This window comes from Bos mutus, chromosome 7 (assembly GCF_027580195.1).
Source record: "Bos mutus isolate GX-2022 chromosome 7, NWIPB_WYAK_1.1, whole genome shotgun sequence".
Classification (NCBI taxonomy): domain Eukaryota; kingdom Metazoa; phylum Chordata; class Mammalia; order Artiodactyla; family Bovidae; genus Bos; species Bos mutus.
The window spans coordinates 70628318-70653275 of record NC_091623.1 but is presented as its reverse complement, the minus strand read 5'-3'; the positions used below and the strand labels follow the sequence as shown (position 1 = coordinate 70653275).

General features: G+C 41.9%; 1 protein-coding gene and 1 long non-coding RNA gene across 2 annotated transcripts; one reads left to right on the top strand and one right to left on the bottom strand.

Moving 5' to 3' along the window:
* Window positions 1-869: 869 nt before the first annotated feature.
* PPIC (peptidylprolyl isomerase C) lies at window positions 870-14804 on the bottom strand. Its single transcript, XM_005894577.2, has 5 exons — window positions 14587-14804; window positions 9324-9437; window positions 8489-8582; window positions 5579-5763; window positions 870-1609 (listed from the first exon to the last, which is right to left on the bottom strand). Exons 1-5 carry the CDS (start codon window positions 14701-14703, stop codon window positions 1481-1483), a joined length of 639 nt encoding a protein of 212 aa, XP_005894639.1. The 5' UTR covers window positions 14704-14804; the 3' UTR covers window positions 870-1480.
* Window positions 14805-14943: 139 nt separating this feature from the next.
* Window positions 14944-24744, top strand: LOC138988530 (uncharacterized). The gene is made up of 3 exons (XR_011464799.1): window positions 14944-15571; window positions 15704-15742; window positions 17195-24744. It is a non-coding gene; the product is annotated as an uncharacterized lncRNA (long non-coding RNA).
* The last annotated feature ends 214 nt before the right edge of the window (window positions 24745-24958 follow it).

The following is a 24958-nucleotide window of genomic DNA, read 5'->3' as shown; positions in this document are numbered from 1 at the left end:
CCCCAGGCCCCGAATGCTCTGCACTCAGCCTTACTCTCTGACCCTCTGCCTACAGCATACTGGCTTTTCTTGGCCCTCTCATTGCACCTCATATTTTCTCTCCCCATTGGGATGAAGGCCCATATCCCAGGTCTGGCCTGACAGCTACCACTTCTGTCTCCTCCAAGCTCAGCTCAAATGTCCCCTCAGGAGGCCACCTGAACAGCCCCCACCACCCACATCCCAGCCATTCCAGCAAACCTGTTATGTTCTCTCTACAGTATCAACACCCTTTTATATGGCACCTCATTTAATCTGTCTTCATCACTAGAACGTCAATTCCATGATGCCAGTCCCTGTCCACTGCTGTGTTCCCAAACTCAAAACTTGCATGTTAAAGGGATTTTAATGAATTTTGGGGGAAATAATGAAAAACTGCTTTTAGGAGGCTTGCAGCAATTAACATCCCCATCAACAGTACAGATACTCATCATCTTATCTCTCATTGAAGCAGTTTTCTTAGAACAGTGCTCAAGAGATGGAATTCTAGGGGACCCTCACAGCTTGAGCCCTGCAGGAAAAGCAATGGGATCGATCAAACCACTCCCGTTTGAACAGAGATTAGGTACACTCTGGTACAGCCAGGTATGTTACAACAAGAGCCACCAATAGGATTTTATTTTCCCATCCAGTTTAAGTATAGCCTGAATCTTCATCCCTATTATGTAAGTGGAAAAAAAAAGATTCCTTTCTGTGGCAACTAGATGCCAATGAACTTTTTAAACATATTACATTGAGTAAAAAATGGGTGAATAATCAGCTCAAGTGTCTGGAATGTGGATGGGCATCACTTCTGTGCATTCTTATCACAAATTATCCAGTTGTGTTAATATTTTGAATTGCAGAACCTTTATTAATCTGTTCACTGGTGACATTAAAATGCATATATTTCTGTACATTCGTTTTTAAAAAGAACTTTAGGTTAAAAAATGTCTTTCAAAAATAATTGATTTATATAAAAAGTATTTAATATAGAGAATAAGCACCTTTCAAAGGTAAAAGTCCCTGTGACATAGATAATACTAATCAAATCTCCCTTTGAAAAGAATTTCTGTTTGAATACAAAATAATACACTTCTTGTCTCCATCTTTTTCAAACAAACCTTCAGCATCACTCAATTTGGGGATCACACTTAATCCAGCAAGGTAATGATTGTGTGTCTGTTCTTCCAAAGAATATACCAAATACAAAGTTTCTAGTTTAAAAATAGCACCACTGGAGGAAAGGGATAAGTCTTTTAAGTGCAAAGTCCCTAAACAAGTGATTTACCAAAATTCATGATAATTAAATTTTGAGTGGTTGGTTGTTATAACCTTTCTGTAATCTGGAGTGGAAAACAGAATAAAGTTGAAAAACAAAGCAAAACAGTAACTTTGAAGAATCAGCCCATACACACACACACCCCTGCCAGACTGTGTTCTTTGCTGTCTGCCAGTTGCATCACCAGTCAGAGACCTCTACCACAAAGGGCGTTTTCACGTCTATCTTGCCGCTGTTGACAATGGAGCAGTCGGTGAATGGGCGGTCGTGCCCGTCAGTTGCCTGCAGTTCTATGGAGTGGACCACTGTCTGGTGAGAGAAAAGGAGACCCATGGATCACTTCTGACCAGCAACTATGATGATCAAGAGGTAAAATCAATGTGAAGTCTGAGCCCTAGTGGGAAATAAGTTTTCATTTTTTATGATTACAAAAACCATGCAAGCTAACTATGGAAAACTTAGGAAATCGATACATAACAGTAAAATTTACCTACAAGCTTGCTGCTCAGAGGGCATATTTGTGTGTTTCCTCTCTTCTTTTTATTAGCAACCTAGCTCTAATAAAAACTATTTCTATTCACTTGTTACAGCCCAACTTACGAGTTAACATGGAATTTGAGATAATTTCAGCTCCACTCTGTAAGAGGTCTAAGCAAAAGAAAATGAGCCAGAAAGCAGATTTAGTAATGGAGCCAGTTCTGGGTTGGCCCATTTTAAAGCTGACTCCAGTGATCTACATGCTGTACATGTGTGTACCCAGTCACTTAGTTGTGTCTGACTCTTTGCAACCCGATGAACTGTATGTAGCCTGCCAGGCTCCTCTGTCCATGGGATTCTCCAGGCAAGAATACTGGGGTGGGTTGCCATTTCCTCCTCCTGGGGATATTCCTAATCCAGGAATTGAACCTGCATCTCTTGCGTCTCATCTCCTGCATTGATTGGCAGGCTGATTCTTTACCACTAGTGCCACCTGGGAAGCTGAATCTACAGGTTGAATCTGATACTAATGTAATCTCTACCCCAAGGGCTTCCCTGGTGGCTTAGGCAGTAAAGGATCTGCCTGCAATGCGGAAGGCCTGGGTTCGATCCCTGGGTTGGAAAGATTCCCTGGAGAAGGGAATGCTACCCACTCCAGTATTCTGGCCTGAAGAATTCCATGGACTGTATAGTCCATGGGGTCACAAAGAATCAGACACAACTGAGTGACTTTCACTCACTACCCCACCGGTGGTATAAAGACCCCTTTCTCTACTCTGGATGGTTTCACAGCCCATGGACCACTCTATCTCATACAAGGCAAGGACTAAGCTGCAGCTGCTGCTGCTAAGTCGCTTCAGTCGTGTCCGACTCTGTGCGACCCCAGAGACGGCAGCCCACCAGGCTCTGCCATCCCTGGGATTCTCCAGGCAAGAACACTAGAGTGGGCTGCAATTTCCTTCTCCAATGCATGAAAGTGAAAAGTGAAAGTGAAGTCGCTCAGTCATGTCCGACTCTTAGCGACCCCATGGACTGCAGCCCACCAGGCTCCTCCCTTCATGGGATTTTCCAGGCAAGAGTACTGGAGTGGGGTGCCATATTTGACCACAATTTTTAACATACTTGTTTGCAGGCCCACCTGTGAAGGTTCTGATTCTACAAGTCTGGGGTGAGGTCCAGTGTTAAGAAAACCACTTAGACAATCTCTGGAGGTTCAGGGGGTGGAAGTCAGGAGATTGTGAAAATTCCTTGAAACTGTATGACACACACACTTTCTTATTCTCCTTCTAGAGACAGTTTATAGTTTTCAATAGTTTCTCAAAGTATTATATGACTCATAAAATGTTCAGGACTCTTTGTCTAGGACCAGGAAGCAGATCTTCCAGGATGCATGCCAATAGTGGAGGGAGGTTAATACAGCAAACCAGGGCACCAAGACATAAGATCCAGAAGACTGGAAGGAAAACCATGACCAGAAGAAGGAAGCCCCAGATGCATACTCTTCATTTTTCTTACAGCCTAGCATTAAAGTGAAAGTGAAGTTGCTCAGTCATGTCCGACTCTTTGCAATCCCATGGACTGTAGCCTACCAGGCTCCTCTGTCTATGGAATTTTCCAGGCAAGAGCACTGGAGTAGGTTGCCATTTCCTTCTCCAGGGAATCTTCCCAACCCAGGGATTGAACCCGGGTCTCCTGCATTGCAGGCAGATACTTTACCATTTGAGCCACAAGGGAAGCATTATGTTGTATTTAAAAATGCTCACTTGAATCAGTTTACATTTAAAATACTTGGAATCTGATTAGACTCAGCAGTGAAAACTCCAAACTGTTTTAACACATGCATGTCTATGTTTAGCTCATTTAAAAAGCAGTAAGAGGGTGGGAAGAGAGGGTGGGAAGATTTGGGAGAATGGCATTGAATAAATAAAGATAAAAAAAAAAATAAAGCATTTCTAGGATCTTACAAAAAAAAAAAAAGCAGTAAAAGGCTGGAGACTAGGATTCCTTGCTATTCGAGAATACATTCTTTTGAGGACACTGGCTCATGAAAATGTAGGCATGTCCTTCACTGTGACGGGACCTAAAGTGATATATTAAGTGACAGGTGTTTGCCCCATTTGCTTCTCATCCCGCTTGTTATTTAATCATTAAGTTTTGTCCAACTCTTTGGGACCCTGTGGACTGTAGCCCACCAGGCTTCTCTGTCCGTGGGATTTCCCAGGCAAGAACACTAGAGTGAGTTGCCATTTCCTTCTCCAGGGGATCTTCCCAACCAAGGGATCAAACCTGCATCTCTTGGACTGGCAGGCAGATTCTTTACTGCTGAGCCACCTCGGAAGCCCTATCCCACTTGCCAATGAGAATTATTTGACAGTTCTGGTTGAACACATCTTTGCCTTGTAAGGGAGGTTCTGAGTCAGCCAGCTCAGTACCTGCCCTTTAGTTGGGTAGAATCAGAATAACAGGTAGAAGTTGTGGAAAAACTACAGTGAGTGAGATTAGTTTATTTATGTTTGGATGAGTTCGCATGAAAACAATGAAATATGGCAGAGGGAAGGGACTCGAGGATGCTCCAGGGTTGTACTGGGCAGACCTTACAGCTGCCACTTGAGGAGCTGGAAGAGCATCTTTGGGCAGCTGCTAAGGAGGAGAAATGCAGGGAGTGGAAGGGAATGAGGATTTTAAGAATTCTTCCTGTGGATTATGAATTGGGCCCCTTTGATGTTCTTTGAGACACAGGAGCATAAATTTGAATTCTCTTTAGGAATTCTGGTGATTATACTGTGTGCCTCTGAAAGTGACTTATATCTGTACTGAACTACATGGGCTCAGGGTTTTAAAAATATTTTAAATTGTGGTAAGGAACACATGGAGAAGAAAATGGCAACCCACTCCAGTATTATTGCCTGGAAAATCCTATGGACACAAGAGCCTGGCAGGCTACAGTTCATGAGGTTGCAGAGAATCACACACGACTGAGCAACTGAGCACAAGAAATACATAACATATAATTACCAGCTTAGCCACTTCTAAGTGTAACTTTAAGTTCATTAGTTTAAGCATATTCACATTATTGTGCAACCAAATCTCCAGAATTTTTTCATCTTGTAAAATTGAAGATTCATAGCTATGCTCATTGAACACCAGCTCCCCATTTCTTCATTCCCCAGCCCCTGGAAACCATCATCCTGCTTTATGTTCCCATGTACTTGACTACTTTAGATCCCTCATTTGAATGGAATCATACAGTCTTTTTGTGACAGGCTTACTTTACTTAGCAAGACATTCTCAAGATTTATCCATGTTCTAGCAAGTGACAGGATTTCCTTTCTAAGTTTAATGATATTTCATTGTACCTACAGGATTTCATTTGGTTACATTAAAATGGCTTTCCAGTTATATCTAATAGTATGATAAATTAAGGACTCAACTTCTCCCCCAGCTTCTGCTCCAATACTCCTAACAATTAAAATACTGTGTGTGTGTGTGTGTGTGTGTGTGTGTGTGTGTTAAGTCGCTTCAGTCATGTCCGACTCTGTGAGCCTATGGAGTGTAGCCCACCAGGCTGCTGTGTCCATGGGATTCTCCAGGCATGAACACTGGAGTGGGTTGCCATGCCCTTCTCTAGGGGATCTTCCCAACCCAGGGTCTGAACCCACATACCATATATACTTTATTCACCTTTGAAGAGGCCAGTCAGCATATAATTATGGCTCTCCAAGAAGCATAATTTGAGAGCAAATCACTAAGAGTACTTTCATTATAAAGCTTTGAATGAGGAAAAATAATATATCAAGTTACCATTCCATCGAGGACTTTTCCAAATACCACATGTTTGCCATCCAGCCAGGTGGGCTTGGTCAAGGTGATAAAGAACTGAGAGCCGTTGGTGTCAGGCCCAGCATTGGCCATGCTGACCCACCCAATGCCATAATGCTTCAGTTTGAAGTTCTCATCTGGGAATGTCTCACCATAAATGCTTATACCTGGGTGAGACAAAAAGGGTAGAGTCAACAGATGTTTTACAAAAGTGAATTCTTCAAAGGCAAGTATAAGGTTTGAGTAGAACTGGTTAAGAGAACCCTATAGAAGAAGATGGGAATGAGGAAAAGATACAAGAGCAATTAAGCAGAAGATAAAATTTACTCCTTAAGGAAACAGAGCACCAGGGACCAAAGACACAAACAAAAGCCTTAAGTATCACACAGGAAGGTAAGGTGCCCTCTGGCCTCAAACGAACACCCAAACCTTGACCAAGCAAGTCAGTGATTTCACTTTGAAATGAGAAGGAAGGGAAGGGCAGGATGGCATGGTAATGTCTGATGGAATGATGGGTAAGCCATCCTAGTGACCCCATCTCTGTCCTGAGGGTCAGGTCACTTGTCCTGGGTCACTCATACCTCAGCAGCCAAGCCAACTGCAATATACACTTAATATACACCCTTAGCCAATCCTCATAACAGTCCTATAGGATAGGTTCTCTCATTTCCATTGTGAACGGGAAACTTATCAAACTTATCAAATGGGAGCTTATCAAACTTGAAAAAAGTAAAACTTGAACTTCTGGCTCCAACTCTGGTTCTCTAAGCACTTAGAGCCTCAGTACTAAGAAGAATAGTGCCAGCCTGGAAGTCATTAGGCTTGATGACTTCAGGGTACAGAGGGTGACAGCAACTGGGAGCAGCCAGGGAGCCAGCCTTGAGCCAGAGGCAGGCATAGGGGCTGGAGATCTAGCACAGCACATTTTCCCCATAAAACATCAGTTCAGACCATCTGCTCCATCCCCCAACCCTGAGTGCCTGTGACACCCAACTTTTGCACTGCAGGGCACCTTATCCATCAGTGGCCAACCTTAAAGTCCTGGCTCAGTTAGCTCTCATGTTATCTCCTTCTTACTATGCAGTACTTGTGAAGGACCAGGCAAAAAAGTTCCTTAAGACTTGGCTCTTACATGGGCATTTTTCTTCATTTTATACAACCAAAACCTCTTCATAGCTAGCATAGTTAACTTTTCAAACAGGTTATCTAGAAAGTGTTGCCGTAGAGGAATACTAAGGACATTTTGTGAATCTTAAGGTGTACATCTTGGGATATACAGCTTCTAAATAATAACTGGATATTTTAACAACTTCACTCCTTTGTAACCCTTATTTTATATTTATTTGAGTAATTAATATTTAATAATTTAAAGAACCCTGCCTTTTTTTTTTTTTTTTTTTTTTTTTTTTTTGGTAGAAGAGGTCAAATATAATTCACCTTCCTAAGGAAAAAAAAAAAAAAAAATCCAATCCTGGCTCAGTTAGAAGGACCAGAAGTGAATACCAAAGGTAAGCAATTTATAGCTGGTTGGTAAGTGACATACGAAGTAGCCTGGCAGGAAAGTTCTGCCTACAGAGAGGTCTAGGCTAAATTTAAATGATCCAAAAGGTCCTATCTCCAAAACTCAGAGAATTTTAATTCTGTACATGCCGGTGCATGTGCACACACGCACACACACACACATACACACACACAAGGCAGAGAGAGCAGAGAGAGAAAGAAAGACGAACAGAAGAGAGAACACAGGGAAGTTCCATCACCATTCCTGCCGGGGCCCAGGCAGGACGGCGGAGTGCCAGTCCTGAGGGGACCGGCACCGGAACTGCAGGCTTTTCCACCCGAGACCCAGCTCTGCAGCAGCCCCATTCAACTAAGTAACCTGAGCACGTTCCTCTGATCCAATCTACATGCCCATACCCAGCAGCATCTCCACCGGTGTCTTGGCAAATCCAAGCATTTAATGACAGCCATTTTGTTATTTTAAAAAACCATTGCAATAAACATAAAAGTAACAATAGTGTTTGAAAATGGCTTGTTTCTTTAAAACATTAGCCATTTACTATCTACCAAACCCAGTATTTGCTGAATTAAAAATCTTAAACCTGAAGTAAATAAAAATGCGGTGTAGTTCCATATTGTATGTATGTTCAGGAAAAGAACTCACTACATTTATGAGGAAAAGACAGACCAGGGAGCTGGGCAGCTGGAATCCTCAATGAGAAACAATAAGCTCAGATATATTTGAAATTCTGTAAACTGAATTATGAGTTCTTTATTGAATTCTAATGGTGTTGATAAAAATTAATTTATACTATAATTGTGACAAGTGGTCTATTAATTTTTTATTACTGCAAAAGCTGATGATAAAAAGAGAATTCTGAAAGAAGGAGGTAAATTCACCTGTGATCCTGCCACCTAAATACCAGTCTCATCATTCTGGCATGATGCTTCTGGACTCCCCCCCCAACCCCCCCACCCCCGCCGGCAAAATGCACTTCTGCAGCTGGCTGTCCCCCTCCAGGGCACACGGTTTCTCGGTCTACTTCTCCTTGCTATGACAGACATCTTTCCATATTGCTACCTACCAGGAGTCTAGGATTGTCATAACTGCAAAACAGCCTACTAAATGAATACATCTCCACTAAAGAAGGATAATGAACACCCAAGCAAAGACTGTTTAAAATTAGGAGGCCTCACTCATTCGCACCTACCAAGATTTTGTTAGATGAGGCCCCCCCAACCAAAAACTCTTTATCTTTCTGGAAGAATTAGTTTGTCTTTTTGACTTTGTTCCTTGAAGCTGGGAGTTCAATATGCTGGGCAAATATACCATCTTAGTCTTAGGTTTCACTTGGGTAAGCAGGAAAGGAAAAGTTTAAGAGACAACATTACCACCAGTGCCATCTCCCCGGGTGAAGTCTCCTCCTTGAATCATGAAATCTTTGATGACGCGATGAAATTTGCTTCCTTTATATCCATATCCTTTCTAAAGAGATTATGTCAATTGAATACACAAGCAGATATAACCCATACTGTAAGATAAACCCCAGTGTTTATCTGGAAATGACAAAATGAGAAAATTACACACAATATCTACAGAACTAAAGTAGGTACCTACAATAGTTTACTGACAGATATTTATCATTAGCTGACTGAAAAATAAATAACTATGGAAATAAAATACTAACATGCACAAGTAAAAAGTCTGCATTTTCACTTAATGACTTTCACTTTCTAGAACCTTGAGGAAACTGAGTGCTTAAAGAATACAGATTTTATAGAAAAACAAAGTAAAATATTATTAGATGTCTCGGGTTCATCTCATCTACTAATTTAATACTTATTTTCCCAGGTACAACTTTTTTTTTACATTTACATTTTTAAAAAGGTGTTTGTTTTTAATTGGAGGATAATTGCTTTTCAATATTGTGTTGGTTTCTGCCATGCATCAACATGAATCAGCCATAGGTATACATGTGTGCCCTCCCTCTGGAACCTCCCTCCCACCTCCCACCTCATCCCACCCCTCTAGGTTGTCACAGAGCCCCAGTTTGAGTTCCCTGAGTCATGCAGCAAATTCCCACCGGTTATCTGTTTTACATATGGTAGTGTATATGTTTCCATGCTATTCTCTCCATTCAACCCCCAGGATACATCTGTATGTTTGGCTTAAAAGGAGGAAGATTCAATTCTGTGCACAGTTAAAGGGGATAAAACTGAGATATACCTCTCCTGTTGCCAGAGCGACAAAATTTTCCACAGTCTTGGGCACGACTTTTCCAAAGAGGCCAATTACGATTCTGCCAACATCTTTATCTCCAATCCTCACGTCAAAGAAGACCTGCATGTGGTTGAAAGGTGGAGCACAAGGTTACACTGTGGAAAAGCCACAGTACAAGGTGAGTGCATATGACAGCCTGAGAACGGACCCACGTGTGAGGCCCCGGCCACCAGCGTTTTATAAAGGAGGGGGTGAAGGAGCAAGAGATAAGGGAGTTCTGAAACCATCTTTGTGGGTGCATCTCCCTCGCAAATATTCATTCACCAAACCATTATGGAGCACCATCACTGAGTCAGACACTGTGCTAAGAACTGGGTTTAAAGTTGGACTCAGTACTGTCAGAATGAGCCAGTAACGTCTTCAAGAATTCTTCTCCCCCAGGTACCCCAGACACACACTGCTGTCGCCTCGTTTCCTAGCTCTGTGGACAAAGCTAGGGGTTGAGAGTGGAGACTACTGCTCTTCTGAAAGGTGATGCTCTCCAGTCTTGGCAGGAGAAAAAAAAAACTGGTGAGGAAATAAATAGTCTAACTGTCCAGATTTATTTTTTTGTAACTTCGAGCAGCACCAAATTCCCAATGAGTTCTCAATAGATGTCTGTTGTCAAGGGGGCTGTGAAAGATGATCAAAACACACAGCCCTGCTCCAAAAGGCCTGCCAGTCGCGTCCAAACACACTAAGACATGCGGGCCTCTGCTGCGTCCTAAGCACAGCAAACATCGCACGCTGGTCCTGACAGAACCATTTACCCCGTACACTTAAGACACCGAATCCGGTCCTCACGCTCCCAAAGTTGCCCAAGTAGAATGTGCCCTTTCTCTGTCACAGCATTTTAAAACAGAAGAGAGCAAGCACAACTCCAGAAGTCAGTCACTTCTTTCTTTGCAGATAAGCCTTAAAAGTTCTCTTGGACTTTTTTTTAACTGTTTCACCTAAAACGCAATTATATACGTTCTGCTTCACAAATCACTGTGTTAAGATAATTTCGAGACAGAACGTTTGAAAAGGCCGCAGAGTCGAAGGGCATTCTGTTAGCAAGTTTAGATTATATGAACCAATTCACTATTTGAATGGGTAAAAAAAAAGACATTCAAGAGATGGCTTTAAAAAAATTTAAGAAGGTGTCAAAGAGAAAAGATGTCATACAGTTTGGAAAAATCGCAAAGTAAAGACTGTCAAGCTTTAGTTCAAGACAAGAGCCTCTGCCAATACATCAGGACGTCTGTCACAGAATGATGTGATATTTAGTGTTCCATATGGCATTTTGCAATTTTACATGGCCAGAGCTACAAAAAACTATTATTTACGTGGTAAAAGTTTAGAGAATGCATAAAAGACCAGGCCCTTGAGATTGGGCAGTGCAGTGAAGGAGGACGATTCAGGAAGCTCTATTAATGCCCGAAAGAGCCTGGCATGCGGCCTGGGTCAAAGAAGCAGTTCTCCAAAGGGATTTCCAAACCAAGGAGTAAATTCAGTAACAGGCAATAATGAAGAGGCTCCAAGACAAGAACTGGTATGTAATCCATAAGGAAGCACCACATAAGCCTGCCAGACTTTTAAAATAAAGAAGAGAAAAGAAAGCCTGTGAACATTTCAACAGCAAAGAGAATAAAATATGGGAGGACAGCATGAAAAGATGAAGAAAAAGTGTCTGTGTCACCCAGCGTAACTCTCCAATAACCATCTTGTTTTCCTACATGCGGCCTAGCACACGTATTAATACGATGTTTTTTCCCAAACCACAGCGTCCTTCAACTTCTTGCATGATGGCATGAAAATACAGCAGAGTTTCCCTAACTCTAATGGAAACGATAAAATCAAATCTTATTAAATACTTGTCAAAGATCTCTGCAGAAGGCATTGTAAGGGTACAAGTGGAGGAAGTCCCTGTCCTCAGGGAGATTATGGAGAGAGACAGGCCAAGTACATGAACAGCCATAGCACAAGGCTGCGGGTGACAAGGACCCCAAGAACACTGAATACTAGTGTGCTGGAGGGATGCTGAGGGCTGAGGGAAGGCATCCAGACAGAGGTGTGATGGGATGCCAGCCTGGAAGGAGGGGAGCAGCCTCCGGGGACAAGAATGGGCACAAACCCCACCTGGCAGTTCTTTCTGGAACCAAAGCACTGAGGAAGGAAAAGGGATCCATGTGCAGAGAAGCAACACAACCCTTCTGACCACAACCAGCTGGGAAGGAAGACTCTCACCCATTTCAGAAGGTGGAGGAAGGATCTGGCTAAGAGTTCCAAGTTTTGTTAGGCAATACTAGGAACACGAAAGACAGAATTTCAATTTGAAGCTGCATTCACTTGGACTGCCATTTGTCATGAATGTGGCTCTCTCTGTCTAGGCAATTTCTACCTGAAGGGGTGGAAATGGCATTTTTAGATCCCCAGTGCCCAGCACAGTGTCAGCTGAAGCAGGTACTAAAAAAAAAAAGTCAGGCAATACTGAATGAAGACCAGGGCACACGCACACCTAAACAGAGGGTAAGGTGGGCCTGGGGTGGCTGCCAGGCAAACCCTCGTACCCTGAGATTGTCTCTGACTTTGCTACCTGTCCTTGGGAACAGGCCCTGTGAAAGGGATGAGGCTGCAAAGTCCCACAGAAGAGGAAGCACAGAGATAGTCACTGTGATGGGAAGTCAAGCTTTACAAGAAGGTATGTACAGATAAAATGTCATGGTTAGAGGTGGTGATTATCTGTGGATATCAGAGCAGGCTTCCTGGAAAAGATGGCGCTTAAATTCCACATTGCACTTCAAGAGCTGGCCCCTTGGTCCCTCCTTTTTTCCCTTGAGGCTGCCCTTGAAAGTCATTTGAAAATTATGGGCACTAGAGGGTGGGAGCCTGGTGGAATGCAGTCTGTGGGGTCGCTGAGTGTCGGACACGATTGAGTGACTTCACTTTCTTGCATTGGAGAAGGAAATGGCAACCCACTCCAGTATTCTTGCCTGGAGAATCCCAGGGATGGGGGAGCCTGGTGGGCTGCCGTCTATGGGGTTGCGCAGAGTCAGACATGACTAAAGTGACTTAGCAGCAGCAGCAGCAGAGGGTGGGAAGAGATAGGGGAAGAGGCAAGAGGACCTCACAGAGCCTGCCCCAAACCCTTGTAGGGTTAACTGTGCTTCCATTTCCAAAGTAACTGGGGAAGACACCCAAGTGCTGGAGCCACGAGGTCAAGGAAACTGTTCTCAAACCAGCTCCACCACTTATTGGCCATGGGACCTTGGGCAACTCCAAGCCCCTGCTCATCTGTACCTGCCCTGCTGCAGGAGGATTAATAAGATAACACAAATAACACTAACAGTTGACCTCTTAAATCAGGAACTTCAATCAGGGCTAAGCACTTTACCTGCTCTATCACATCCAATATGCCAGCAAGTATTACTTCTATTTCCACTTACAGAGGAGGAGCCTCAGGCATTCTTGGTAACTTGTTATTACCTCAGGTGAAGCCTCTTAGCCACTCTGAGAACTGCAGAAAGTGACAGCAACCTGTGACTTGAGCACAGCTGCAAAGATGGCAGCATTATTTTCTACACTCTCAGATGCCTGATGCTGTACAGAGCCCATGGCATCTGCTGGAAAATGCAAGGGTGCAAATGCCAACTGGGTGGATTTTGAGACCAGTGAGTCTCCGAGACTGGGCAGGAGGCTGAGGTGGTGGCTGGCAGCAAGATTCACAGACAATAAAGGGCCCTGGGAGGGACAGCACTTCATATCTCTCATTTACAGATTCTTGTTTTCAAACACTATCAGAGGAAAAGCTGAAGACTGCTGGGGAAAACATACAATACACTAGAGTGATGGCCAATTCATCTACTTGTCCACGCTCAGAGAAATCATTTTGAATATTTCCACTTCCCAACGGAGTAGTTGTCTTAAAATGCCCCCACTGAAAAAGTAATTCAGCAGAGTCGAATCTGTGGCAGGACGTGCCTGCACAGTGAGTTTTTAGAACTTAATGACAAATGGGGTGGGGAAAAAAAGGAGATAGTGTTAAGTGACTATTCCAAACCTAGAGTGCATGAAAACTCACTCAGTGAATGCACCCTGGCTAAGAAGCCCCACTCTTCTTCCCTTCTCCCTGAGGTTCCCAACCACAGTTCGTTTATCACCGCACCCCGGCAGCAGGGCCTTCCTGTTCACTCTTCACTCTCAGGCTACATCAGGTATTGGGCTGTACCTCTCCTGCCCGTGTCCTCCCCGCTCCTCCGGTGGGGTCTGCAGTGGAGGAGCACTGCTGAAGCACCCAACACTGTCATTTCTTCTGGCAGACAGGGGACCGATTGTTAAGACCACCTGCAGCTGCTCCTTCTTCCAGATTCTAAGACACTCCTGCCAGTGGGTTTTCGAGAAGTGGTGATCAAGGGCACCAAATCACTCCTTTCCTCCCTCTGTCTCTCCGGGTGTCCTCCCATTATCTTCTAACCTTGGGTAAACGTGCTGAAAAAAGACCTGAAGCTCTAAGGAGGCAGTCTAAGGCAGATCTCCACCCCACCACCTCCCATCGAGATTGAAAGGCTGGCCTCAGTCATGCAGAGGCCTCCTGGGCCTCGCTCAGCAGCATCCCAAGCCCTGTGTCTACTCCCCAGTCTGAAAAGCGCACCTCTCCCTCCCTGGCGGGGATTGATGGTGGTTCCTAAACACGAAAGGGAGGACAGTCCTTGGTTAAGCAAGGCCACGTAACGCCTACCCTACCCCAAGCGACAGGGGCTGGACCTGGGGCTCTGAGAGGCCGGGTGACATCCGCGGGGGCGGCCCAGCTCCAACCCCTCCTCTCGCAGCGCGCCTCCTTCGCCCTCCTGCATTCTTCCTGCTTCGATTCCCAAGTCCCCGCCACGCCGAAGGAAGTCCTCGGCTGTCTCCTCCCTAGAGAACGGGCTCACCGGTTCCGGAAGCTTCTCCCAGCTCGCGGGCTGGTGGCCACGTCGGATCACCAGCCCAGGAGATGACGCTCAGACAGCCCTCGGCGGGGGGTGCGCTCGGCCTAGCGCCCCTAAAGTCTCCCAGGAGAGCGAGGGCGCCCCCGCCTCACGCGCGCGCGGGGACCCCCACCACTACCACCTAGCCCCGCGGCCGCCTCCCATCCTCTGCGCCTGGGAAGCCCCCTGATCGCCGCCCCTGACCCTGAGGTTCCAGTCCCCAAAGCTCCCCCATCCCCCCGGGCGACACGAGGAGAACTTGCTGCCCGCTGCCCGGTCACCTTGGCCGTCACCGAGGGGCCTCGCTTGCGGAAGCCCGAGGCTCCCGCGGACGGTACGAGGGCGCTGAGCCCCACGCAAAGCACGAGAGGTAGCAGCGGCCGGAGACCCGGGCCCATGATGAGCGGTGGCGGTGGCGGTGGAGGCAGCGGCTGGGGCGCGACCGCAGACTCCTGGACTGCCGGCGGGACTCCTGGCCCGCTGCGCCTGCGCGCTCCCGGCTCGAGGGGCGGGGGTGATGGAGACGCGGCGATCCGGGCAGGCCCGGAACCTCGGGCGCCTCCTCCCAGGTTCAGCCCAGCGACCCGAGCTAGGGACTCGGAGAGGCGCGCCGCGGAGCGCGGAGCCGAGTCCAACCGCCGCGCGGGTGGAGGGTGCACTGGGCGCGGGCATCCGGAGCAAGCCGGCGCTGCTCGGATGATGCCTGATAGGTCCGGACCCGTGAGTTGAGGGATGCAGACTGGGGCATCGCCGGGAACTTACAGCGTAGACGCGTATTAAACCTGATGGAAAGTCGAGGGCTCTCCGGGCTCCGGGTCATCCTGGCATCTTGCTTGCCGCGACGGGTCCCCCTCTGTGACCGCAGCCGCCGTTGGAGCCGAGCAACCTCTGCCAAGTCTGCCAGGTTCCAATGTTCCATCAGAGGCTTTAGCTAAGTTCTGGACTTCTCTCAGAACTCTTGAGACCCTGGGTGTTTCTACTCGATTACACAGGACGAATGACCTCTAATTGAGATGATTCAAATTGGGGATATACTTTTTACAAACTTAAAAATTATGTTTAGACATTAATGACATGGGGAAATACTCATATTTTTAAATGAAAAACTCATGTTGCAAAATCGGACCTCGATTGTGTAAATGTATAAAGGCATTTTAAAAACGGAAAGAAATGTACCAAAATATTTACAGAAGCTATGGTGATAGGATAATAGGTTTTTGTTTTCTTTGCAATTTTCTGATTTCCCAGATGTTCTACATTGAACATGTAAGTATTTTATAATCAGGAAAACGTTTTAAAACTCAATGCTGTTTGCCTTAGGACTTCAAAGAACTTTTTTAATGTAATACAGCCAAAATTAACTACAAATTAATGATAGTTTTCTCTTGGTTTTCTTAGGGGCTAGTGCCATGACTTTCAAGCCAAGATTTTCCTTGGGTAAGCACATAGGATTCCTATGTGTAACTAAATGTAGGTCTAAAATTACACTGGAACCATTTATTATGTATACAAAGGGTAACCACCACGTTTGAAGGCTGGGCAGAACACTTGTGAGCTATTTTGGTATTTCAGTCCAGTGAAGGGTCTAATGGCTTTCCTCATCACTCTCACCCCCCAATGAAGAAAGAATCTCCCTTTTGTAGCAAGCTAAGGGTATCAGAGGGCTTATGCCTGTACTTATTTCTCCTGATTCAGATCTAGTACAGTGTCAGGTATATAGTGATTTCTCAACAAATATTTATTCAGTGAGTGAATTTTTATATTGGGAAGATTAATACAAATAAAGAGAAGTGAACAAAATGTACATGTACAAATCAACAAATTATCAAAAAGCAAATAAGCTAGAACCCCACATATCTAAAGAAATGAAATATTCACTAGCTCTCTAGAAACTCCTCTTGTGTTCACTTGCAGTTGCTAACACTTTCTTCTCCCTAAATTAACCACTATCCTGACGACTTTCAATAAGGTTTAGTTTTAACTTTGTGTGACTGCAATCTTCCGTGTTCTTTTTGCTGAAATTTATGAAATTCATCCATGATTTTGTGTGTAGCTATTTTGATGCATAGGACAAGCTAGGGGCTGAATTTTTTTCCATACGAATTCCATTGTCTCAGCATAATTTATTGAAAAGTGACTTCTTATTGCTCTGTAATGCTACTTCTGTCATGGAATAAATATCCCTACATATATGGGTCTGGCATGCTCCCGCTTTTGTGTCCCATTGATGTATTTGTCTATCTTCATGCCAGCACTACATTGTCTTAATGAAAATAGTCTTATAATAAGTCTTCATAGTTAGTAGTAGAAGTCGTCTTACTTTGTACAATAGATTTCTGGCTATTCTTGATCCTTTCTGTGTTCATATAAACTTGAAAATCAGCTTGTCAGTTTCCATAAAGTGGGATTTTAATTGGGTTTGCATTGCATGTATACCTCCTTTTGGAGAGACTTGGCATACTTGTAATATTGTGTCTTCCATTCATGAACATGGCATAGTCCTCCATTTATTTCCCTCTTCTTTAATTTCTCTCAATATGATTTCATAGTTGTCTGTCTAAAAACCTTATACATATAATGTTAAGTTGATTTCAAGGTATTTGGTCTTTGTTTTGTTTTTTGCTATTGTAAATTATATCTTTTTAACGTTTATTTACCTGTTTGTTAGTATTGTTAGTATATTGTTAGTATATTGTTAGTATATCATAGTGAAATAAATTGTGTATATTAATCTTGAATAGGCTAGTTTGTTAAATTTATTAATTACAATATTTATCTGTGAATTATTTAGGATTTTCTATATAGACAACTATATTATTCATAAATAATAACAGTTTTATTCCTTCCTTTCTAATCTTTATACCTTTTATTTCTTTTTCTTGCCACCAGGACCTTGAGTACAAAAAGAAGTGACTATAGGATGAGTCATTGTTTGGGGGTTAAATTTTGCCCCCAAATGGGTACATCAAAGTCAGAAACCCCGGTATCTGTGAATGTGACCCTGTTTCCAAATAGGGTTGTTTTTTTTTTTTGGCGGATGTAATCAAGTTGAGATCCTATTGAAGTAGGTTATGTGACTAGTGTGCCTGTAAAAAGAGGAGAGACAAAGAAACCATCCCCCCAGGGGAAACACCATGTGAAGACAGAGAAAGAGATTGGAGTGGTACATCTGAGTCAAGAAATGCCGGGGGTAGCTGGCACCACCGGAAGCTAAGAAGAGGCCAGGAAGGACCCTCCCGTAAGGAGAGCGTGGCCCTCTCAGCACCAAATTGCGGACATCTAGCCTCCAGAACTGTGAGACAATACATTTTTGTTGTTTTAAATGATCCCAGTTTGTGGTACTTTGTTATGGCAAGTCTAGGAAACTAATAATACACTTGTCTGTCCTAATGCCAGAGGAAAAGCTTTCAATATTTTACCATTAAGTCTGATATTTGCTGAATATTCTTTTAACTGAGGATATCCTCTTTCAGCTTAAGAGAATTCCTTTTTAGTTCTGATTCGTTAAGAGGTTTTGTCACGAATTTGATCAACTGAAAGCATGTACTGAAAGCAACCAGAAATAATCACATGATTTTCCCTTACTCTGTTCATGTGAATTGCATTGATTTTCAAATCTTCAGCCATCCTTGCTTTCAGGAGTACACCCAATATGTATTAACCTTTTTTTTATATTGCTGTATATGTATATAAAGCAAATTTAACAAGAAGTGAAAAAAGGCATTTCTCCTGAAATGAAGTTCAGGAAAAAATACCAGTAAATAAATTGATTTGTTTCTTTCCAGTTCAGGCCAAGCAAATCACCAGCTTTCCATTTTTATGTTAATGGATAATTTTGCTATTTTTTGTTCAGAATATTTGCATCTATATTCACAAATCAGACCAGCTTAAAAAAATTTCCTTTTTGGAATTTCCTGTCAGTGTTTTTTTTTTCCTTGGTCAGGATTATTTTAGCACCTTAACATGAATTGGCAAATGGTTAGGGTTTTTCCCTATGCTCGGAAAAGATATGTGAATGATTGCCATTATTTCCGCCTTGATTGTTTCTTTTAAGCCATCTATGCCTAGAGTTTTCTTTATTGTAGTTTTAAATTATAGGTTAATGTTTTTAATGATTGATGACTATTTAAGTTTTATATTCTGTCAATTTTTACATGTATATTTTGAGAAATTTACTTCATTTATATTTTTAAATTTATTTACATAAATTTGTTTAATACATCTTTTTATAATTTTGTAGGTCTGCAGGACTTATAGTAAAGGTTTTTTTCATTCCTGACGTTGACTGTTTTTACGTTTTTTCTTTTCAACAGCTCCATCAAATGAATTTAGGATTATAATATGTTTGATTTTATTTCATTAGTTTATATCTTCATAGAAGATATATCTGCATAGAAGTTAAATAAGCAGGGTGACAATATGCAGCCTTGACGTACTCCTTTTCATATTTGGAACCAGTCTGTTGTTCCATGTCCAGTTCTAACTATTGCTTCCTGACCTGCATATAGGTTTCTCAAGAGGCAGGTCAGGTGGTCTGGTATTCCCATCTCTTTCAGAATTTTCCACAGTTTATTGTGATCCACATAGTCAAATGCTTTGGCATAGTCAGTAAAGCAGAAATAGATGTTTTTCTGGAACTCTTTTGCTTTTTTGATGATCCAGCAGATGTTGGCCATTTGATCTCTGGTTCCTTTGCCTTTTCTAAAACCAGGTTGAACATATAATGGCTTAATAACTCATGTGTTTTTTTTATTGCTGAATAGCTCTCCATTGTATGCTATACTGCTGTTTATCCATTTACCTACTAAAGGACATCTGTTGATTGCTTCCAAGTTATGGAATTATGAAAAAAGACACTTAGCTCTGATACAAGTTTTTATACAGATGTAATTTTTCAATTCCTTTGGATAAATACCTTGTAGAGTGATTGCTGGATCATACGGTAAGAGTATGTTTCATTTTGTAAGAAACTGCCAGTCTTCCATGGTGACTGTACCAGCAGTGAGTGAGAGTTCCTGTTGCTCCACGTCCTTGCCAGCATTTGGTGGTGTCAGTGTTTTCAATTTTAGCTGTTCTAATAGGTGTGTGTGTGTGGCAGGGTTGGCAGGGGAGGGTGGGTGTAGTATTTCAGCTCTTAATGTTGTGTAAGCCAAATTTTTTTTTTTTTCCCTTAAATCCATGAATAACAACATTCCTGAGAAGAAAGAATCCTGAAAACTATGATACAAAGAACTTAGGTTGTGTTTTTTCCCATTTGTTTAAACTAAAAACAAAACCAAGAATAAGTTACCCATTTCTCCCATCCCCAACTCCCACTGCTGGCAATCACCATCTGTTCTCTGTATGAGATAAGTTGTTTTTTTGTTTGTTTGCTTTTGATGTTTTTAAGATTCCACCTATGAGAAATAATGTGATACTTGTCTTTCTCTCTCTGATTTATTTTCCTAAATTCATCAAATTTTTTAGCCTTTCTTCTTTTACATCTATGTGCAATTAAAATGATAAAATTCCCCTTAAGAAGCACAACTTTAGATGCTTTCCACATCTAAAATTTTGATATGTATTATTTTCGTTATCATTCAGTTAAAAATATTTTCAAATTTACACTTTAAAAAACTCGTGTTGCTTGCTGCTGCTAAGTCGCTTCAGTCGTGTCCGACTCTGTGCGACCCCATAGACGGAAGCCCACCAGGCTCCCCCGTCCCTGGGATTCTCCAGGCAAGAATACTGGAGTGGGTTGCCATTTCCTTCTCCAATGCATGAAAGTGAAAAGTGAAAGGGAAGTCGCTCAGTCGTGTTGCTTAGAAGTATAGTTTATTTCCAAAACATAACTCTTTAACAATCCTTTTATTAATAAGTCCTAGCTTAGTTGCATTGTGGTAAGAAAGCATTCTCCTTATTATTTCATTCTTTTAAAACATTTGGAGACTTGGTTAATGACATAAGATCTGGTCAGTTTCAGGGTAAACAGTTTCCTGTGTATTCAGTGTCTTCTGCCCTTGCTGCCCTTCTTGCTGGACTCAATATTCTGTGTGTGTTCATTAGATTGAGCTTGTTAATCCTGCATTTCATATCACTATCATTCTTGACCTTTTATCTGCTTGTTATAAGGGTTATAAGAGTTAATATAGGAGTATGTTAAAATCTCTCATTATCACTATAAATTGTCAATTTCTCCTCATAGATTTGTAAATTTTTCTTTATGTGTTTTAAGGCAACTCTATTATTTATGAGTGAAAAAAAATAAAATATTATTTTTGATAAGTTGATAATTTTTATAATTATGAAGTATCACTCTTTACTTCTGGTAATGCTTTCAGCCTTGAAGTCTGAATTATAACTCACCATCTTTCGTCTACCCAATGCATGGTTTATCTTTTACTATTATTCTACTTTTAATCTATCTGTCCTTATATTTCAATATATCTCTAGTAAATAACATAAATTGTTTCTTTAATAAAGTTTGGTATCTTTATCTTAGGCAGAATATATAGCCTGTTTACATTTAATGTATTTACTTCATGTTTCGATTTAAATATAATGTCTTCATATTTTATTTCTATTGGTACCCTATTTTATGTTTCTCTTTCTTCATTTTCTAGCCCTACTCTGATTTGATGCAACAGATTTTAGTAATCTGAATTCCTCCTATACTAGTCTGATATTTACTCATCCTTTTAATACTCTTTCAGTAGTCTTATTAGAGATTACAGCATGCAATCTTGATTTTTCAAAGCCTAGTGTTACTTGTTAGTTTTATTTTCTTTCTGGATAATATAAAACCTCAGAACACTTAATTCTATTTGCTTTCATGTAATTTTGTGTAGGTGTAGTCATGAATTTTATTTTTATCCCCACAACTCATAATCAGTTCAGCTCAATCGCTCAGGCATGTCCAACTCTTTGTGACCCCATGGGCTGTATCACGCCAGGCTTCCCTGTCCATCACCAACTCCTAGAACTTGCTCAGACTCATGTCCATTGAGTCGGTGATGCCATCCAACCATCTCATCCTCTGTCATTCCCTTCTCCTCCTGCCATCAGTCTTTCCCAGCATCAGGGTCTTTTCCAATGAGTCAGTTCTTCACATCAGGTGGCCAAAGTATTAGAGTTTCACCTTCATGAATACTCAGGACTGATTTCCTTTAGGATGGACTGGTTGGATCTCCTTGCAGTCCAAGGGACTCTCAAGAGTCTTCTCCAATGCTGCACACAGTTCAAAAGCATCGATTCTTGGGCACTCAGCTTTCTTTGTGGTCCAACTCTCACATCCTTATATGACTACTGGAAAAACCATACCTTTGACTATGTGGACCTTTGGCAGCAAAGTAATGTCTCTGCTTTTTAATATGCTTGGTTAATATCTAGGTTGGTCATAGCTTTTCTTCCAAGGACCAAGCGTCTTTTAATTTCATGGGTGCAGTCACCATCTGCAGTGATTTTGGAGTCCCCCCAAAATAAAGTCTCTCACTGTTTCCATTGTTTCCCCATCTGTCTGCCATTAAGTGATGGGGCCAGATGCCATGATCTTCGTTTTTTGAATGTTGAGTTTCAAGTCAGCTTTTTCCACTCTCCTCTTTTACTTTCATCAAGAGGCTTTTCAGTTTCCTCTTTGCTTTCTGCCATAAGGATGGTGTTGTCTGCATATCTGAGATTATTGATATTTCTCCTAGCAATCTTGATTCTAGCTTATGCTTCATCCATCCCAGCATTTTGCATGATGCATATGAGTTAAATAAGCAAGGTGACAATATACAGCCTTGATGTATTCCTTTCCCAATTTGGAACCAGTCTGTTGTTCCATGTCTGAGTCTAACTGTTGCTTCTTGACCTGCATACAGGTTTCTCATACAGGAGGCAGGTAAGGTAGCCTGGTATTCTGATCTCTTTAAGAATTTTCCACAGTGTGTTGTGATCCACACAGTCAAAGGCTTTGGCATAGTCAATAAAGCAGAAGTAGATGTTTTTCTGGAACTCTCTTGCTTTTTCGATGATCCAACAGATGTTGGCAATTTGATCTCTGGTTCATCTGTCTTTTCTAAATCCAGCTTGAACATCTGGAAGTTCTCAGTTCACATACTTTTGAAGCCTTGTTTGGAGAATTTTGAGCATTATTTTGCTAGCATGTGAGATGAGTGCAATTGTGCGGTAGTTTGAACATTCTTTGGTGTTCCCTTTCTTTGGGATTGTAATGAAAACTGACCTTTCCAGTCCTGTGGCCACTGCTGAGTTTTCCAAATTTGCTGGTCGGAACTAAATCAAATCCCTTATGATTATGCAGTGGGAGTGACAAGTAGATTCAAGGGATTAGATCTGATAGAGTGCCTGAAGAACTATGGATGGAGATTCATGACATTGTACAGTGGGCAGTGACCAAGACCATCCCCAAGAAAAAGAAATTCAAAAAGGCAAAATGGTTGTCTGAGGAGGCCTTGCAAATAGCTTAGAAAAAGAGAAGCTAAAGGCAAAGGAGAAAAAGAAAGATATACCCATTTGAATGCAGAGTTCCAAAGAATAGCAAGGAGAGATAAGAAAGTCTTCCTCAGTGACCAATGCAAAGAAATAGAGGAAAACAATAAAATGGGAAAGACCAGAGATCTCATCAAGAAAATTAGAGATACCAAGGGAACTTTTCATGCAAAGATGGGCACAATAAAGGACAGAAATGATATGGACCTAACAGAAGCAGAAGATGCTATTAAGAAAGGGTAGCAAGAATAAACAGAAGAACTATACAAAAAAACATCTTCACGACCCAGATAATCATGATGTAGTGATCATTCACCTAGAGCCAGACATCCTGGAATGCGAAGTCAAGTGGGCCTTAGGAAGCATCACTACGAACAAAGCTAGTGAAGGTGATGGAATTCCATTGAGTTATTTCCAGTCCTACAAGATGATGTTGTTAAAGTGCTGCACTCAGTATGCCAGAAAATTTGGAAAACTCAGTATTGCCTAATAAAATCATATACATTTAGATTTATCCAAATATTTGCATTGTCTTTGCTCTTTATTACTTCCTGTACTTCTAACTTTATACACTGATCATTTTCCTCCTGCCTAAAGAATTCTATTTGGTATTTCCTTAAGTGGTAGTCTGCTGGTAAGAAATTATTTTATTTTTATCTGGAAATGTCATTCCTGAAGGATATTTTTGCCCAGTATAAAATTATTGTCATTCAACAATATGAACATGTCATTTCTTTTGACTTCACATTTCCATTATCTCTATTGAGAAATTTGCTATTATTTCTTTGAAAGCAATATGTCTTTTTAAAATCTAAATGATTTTAATATTTTTCTATATTTTCAAAGCAGTTATATTAGAATTTGCTTAAGTACAGATTTCTTTTTATTTATCCTTCTTGGGATTCATGGACTTCCCTTGTAGCTTAGTCGGTCAAGAATCTGCCTGCGAGGCAGGAGACCCAGGTTCGATTCTGTATTGGGAAGATGCCCTGGCAAAGGAAATGGCAACCCACTCCAGTATTCTTGCCTGGAGAATCCCATCTACAGAGGAGCCGGGCAGACTACAGTCCATGGGTCACAAGAGTCAGACACAACTTAGCGACTAAACCACCACCACCTCGGTGTGTCATAGCTATGCTTCCAAGGAGCAAGTCTTTGGGCTTCCCTGGTACCTCAGCTGGTAAAGAATCCACCCGCAGTGCAAGAGACCTGGGTTCGATCCCTGGGTTGGGAAGATTCCCTGGAAAAGGGAACCACTACCCACTCCAGTATTCTAGCCTGGAGAATTCCACGGACTGTATAGTACATGGGGTCACAAAGAGTCGGACGTGACTGAGTGACTTTCCACTCACTGGGATTCATGGGCTTCCTAATTCTGTGACTTGATGTCTCTTACCAACTTTAGAAAAGTTCAGTCATTCAAAAATCACTTATAAGCTGTGCCACTACCTAAAGCAATTACTTTCATTTCTGTGCATTCCTTCATGGTGTCCTTCACATGTTTCTAAAGCATTTTTGTGATACAATAGTGGTGTAAATTGTATAATTTAAATAACAGATAAAAGGTAAGATTGATGTAAAATGTGTACAGTATATATTGCATCTATGCAAATGTATTGCATATATGAAATGTGAAAAGGATTCGCTAGTGTGTCGGCAGTTATCTTTTGTAGTATCACAATAAACTGGAGGTTTATGTTTATAGCTTGCCACTTTTGTTGCAGTTTTGATTCATCATAAAGAGTGGTGTGTTTCATTTACTAATGATTTATGAGTACCAAGAGTACAGTTTTATCATATTTAGGTTTTTTCCTAGTATGTCATAAGCAAGTGTTACATTTCTGCTGCTTTTAACATAAAAATGGCTCTCCAAGCTACCTCTCAGTGTCATTCAAAACACTTTATTTCTTTGCCATTGTGTTACTTTTTCCCTCATTTATAAATGACACCTTAGTTGAGTCAAATGTTACCTTCCCTCAAACTACAAACAAGCTTTGCTAAATTAAATTCATGTTTAGAAAATAAATGCTGAAGGCTTTCGTTAATTCTTGCATTTGAATGGTGAGTTTTGGCCTGGAAAATTCCTTTCAATTGTTGGCATGAGGGCGAAGTCACCTTAGATCACTAAGAGGTGCTAGGGTCTGGCTAGGACTCAGTATTGGAGGGAGGTCACTGGGACTCTCA

Excerpts from the sequence above, each read along its gene's own strand:
- PPIC (XM_005894577.2), bottom strand. The coding sequence starts at position 14,703 with ATGGGCCCGGGTCTCCGGCCGCTGCTACCTCTCGTGCTTTGCGTGGGG. Across the intron at positions 8,583-9,323 it reads TCGCTCTGGCAACAGGAGAG|AAAGGATATGGATATAAAGG; the intron begins GTATATCTCAGT and ends TAATCTCTTTAG. Across the intron at positions 1,610-5,578 it reads GAAAAGTCCTCGATGGAATG|ACAGTGGTCCACTCCATAGA; the intron begins GTAACTTGATAT and ends TTCTCTCACCAG.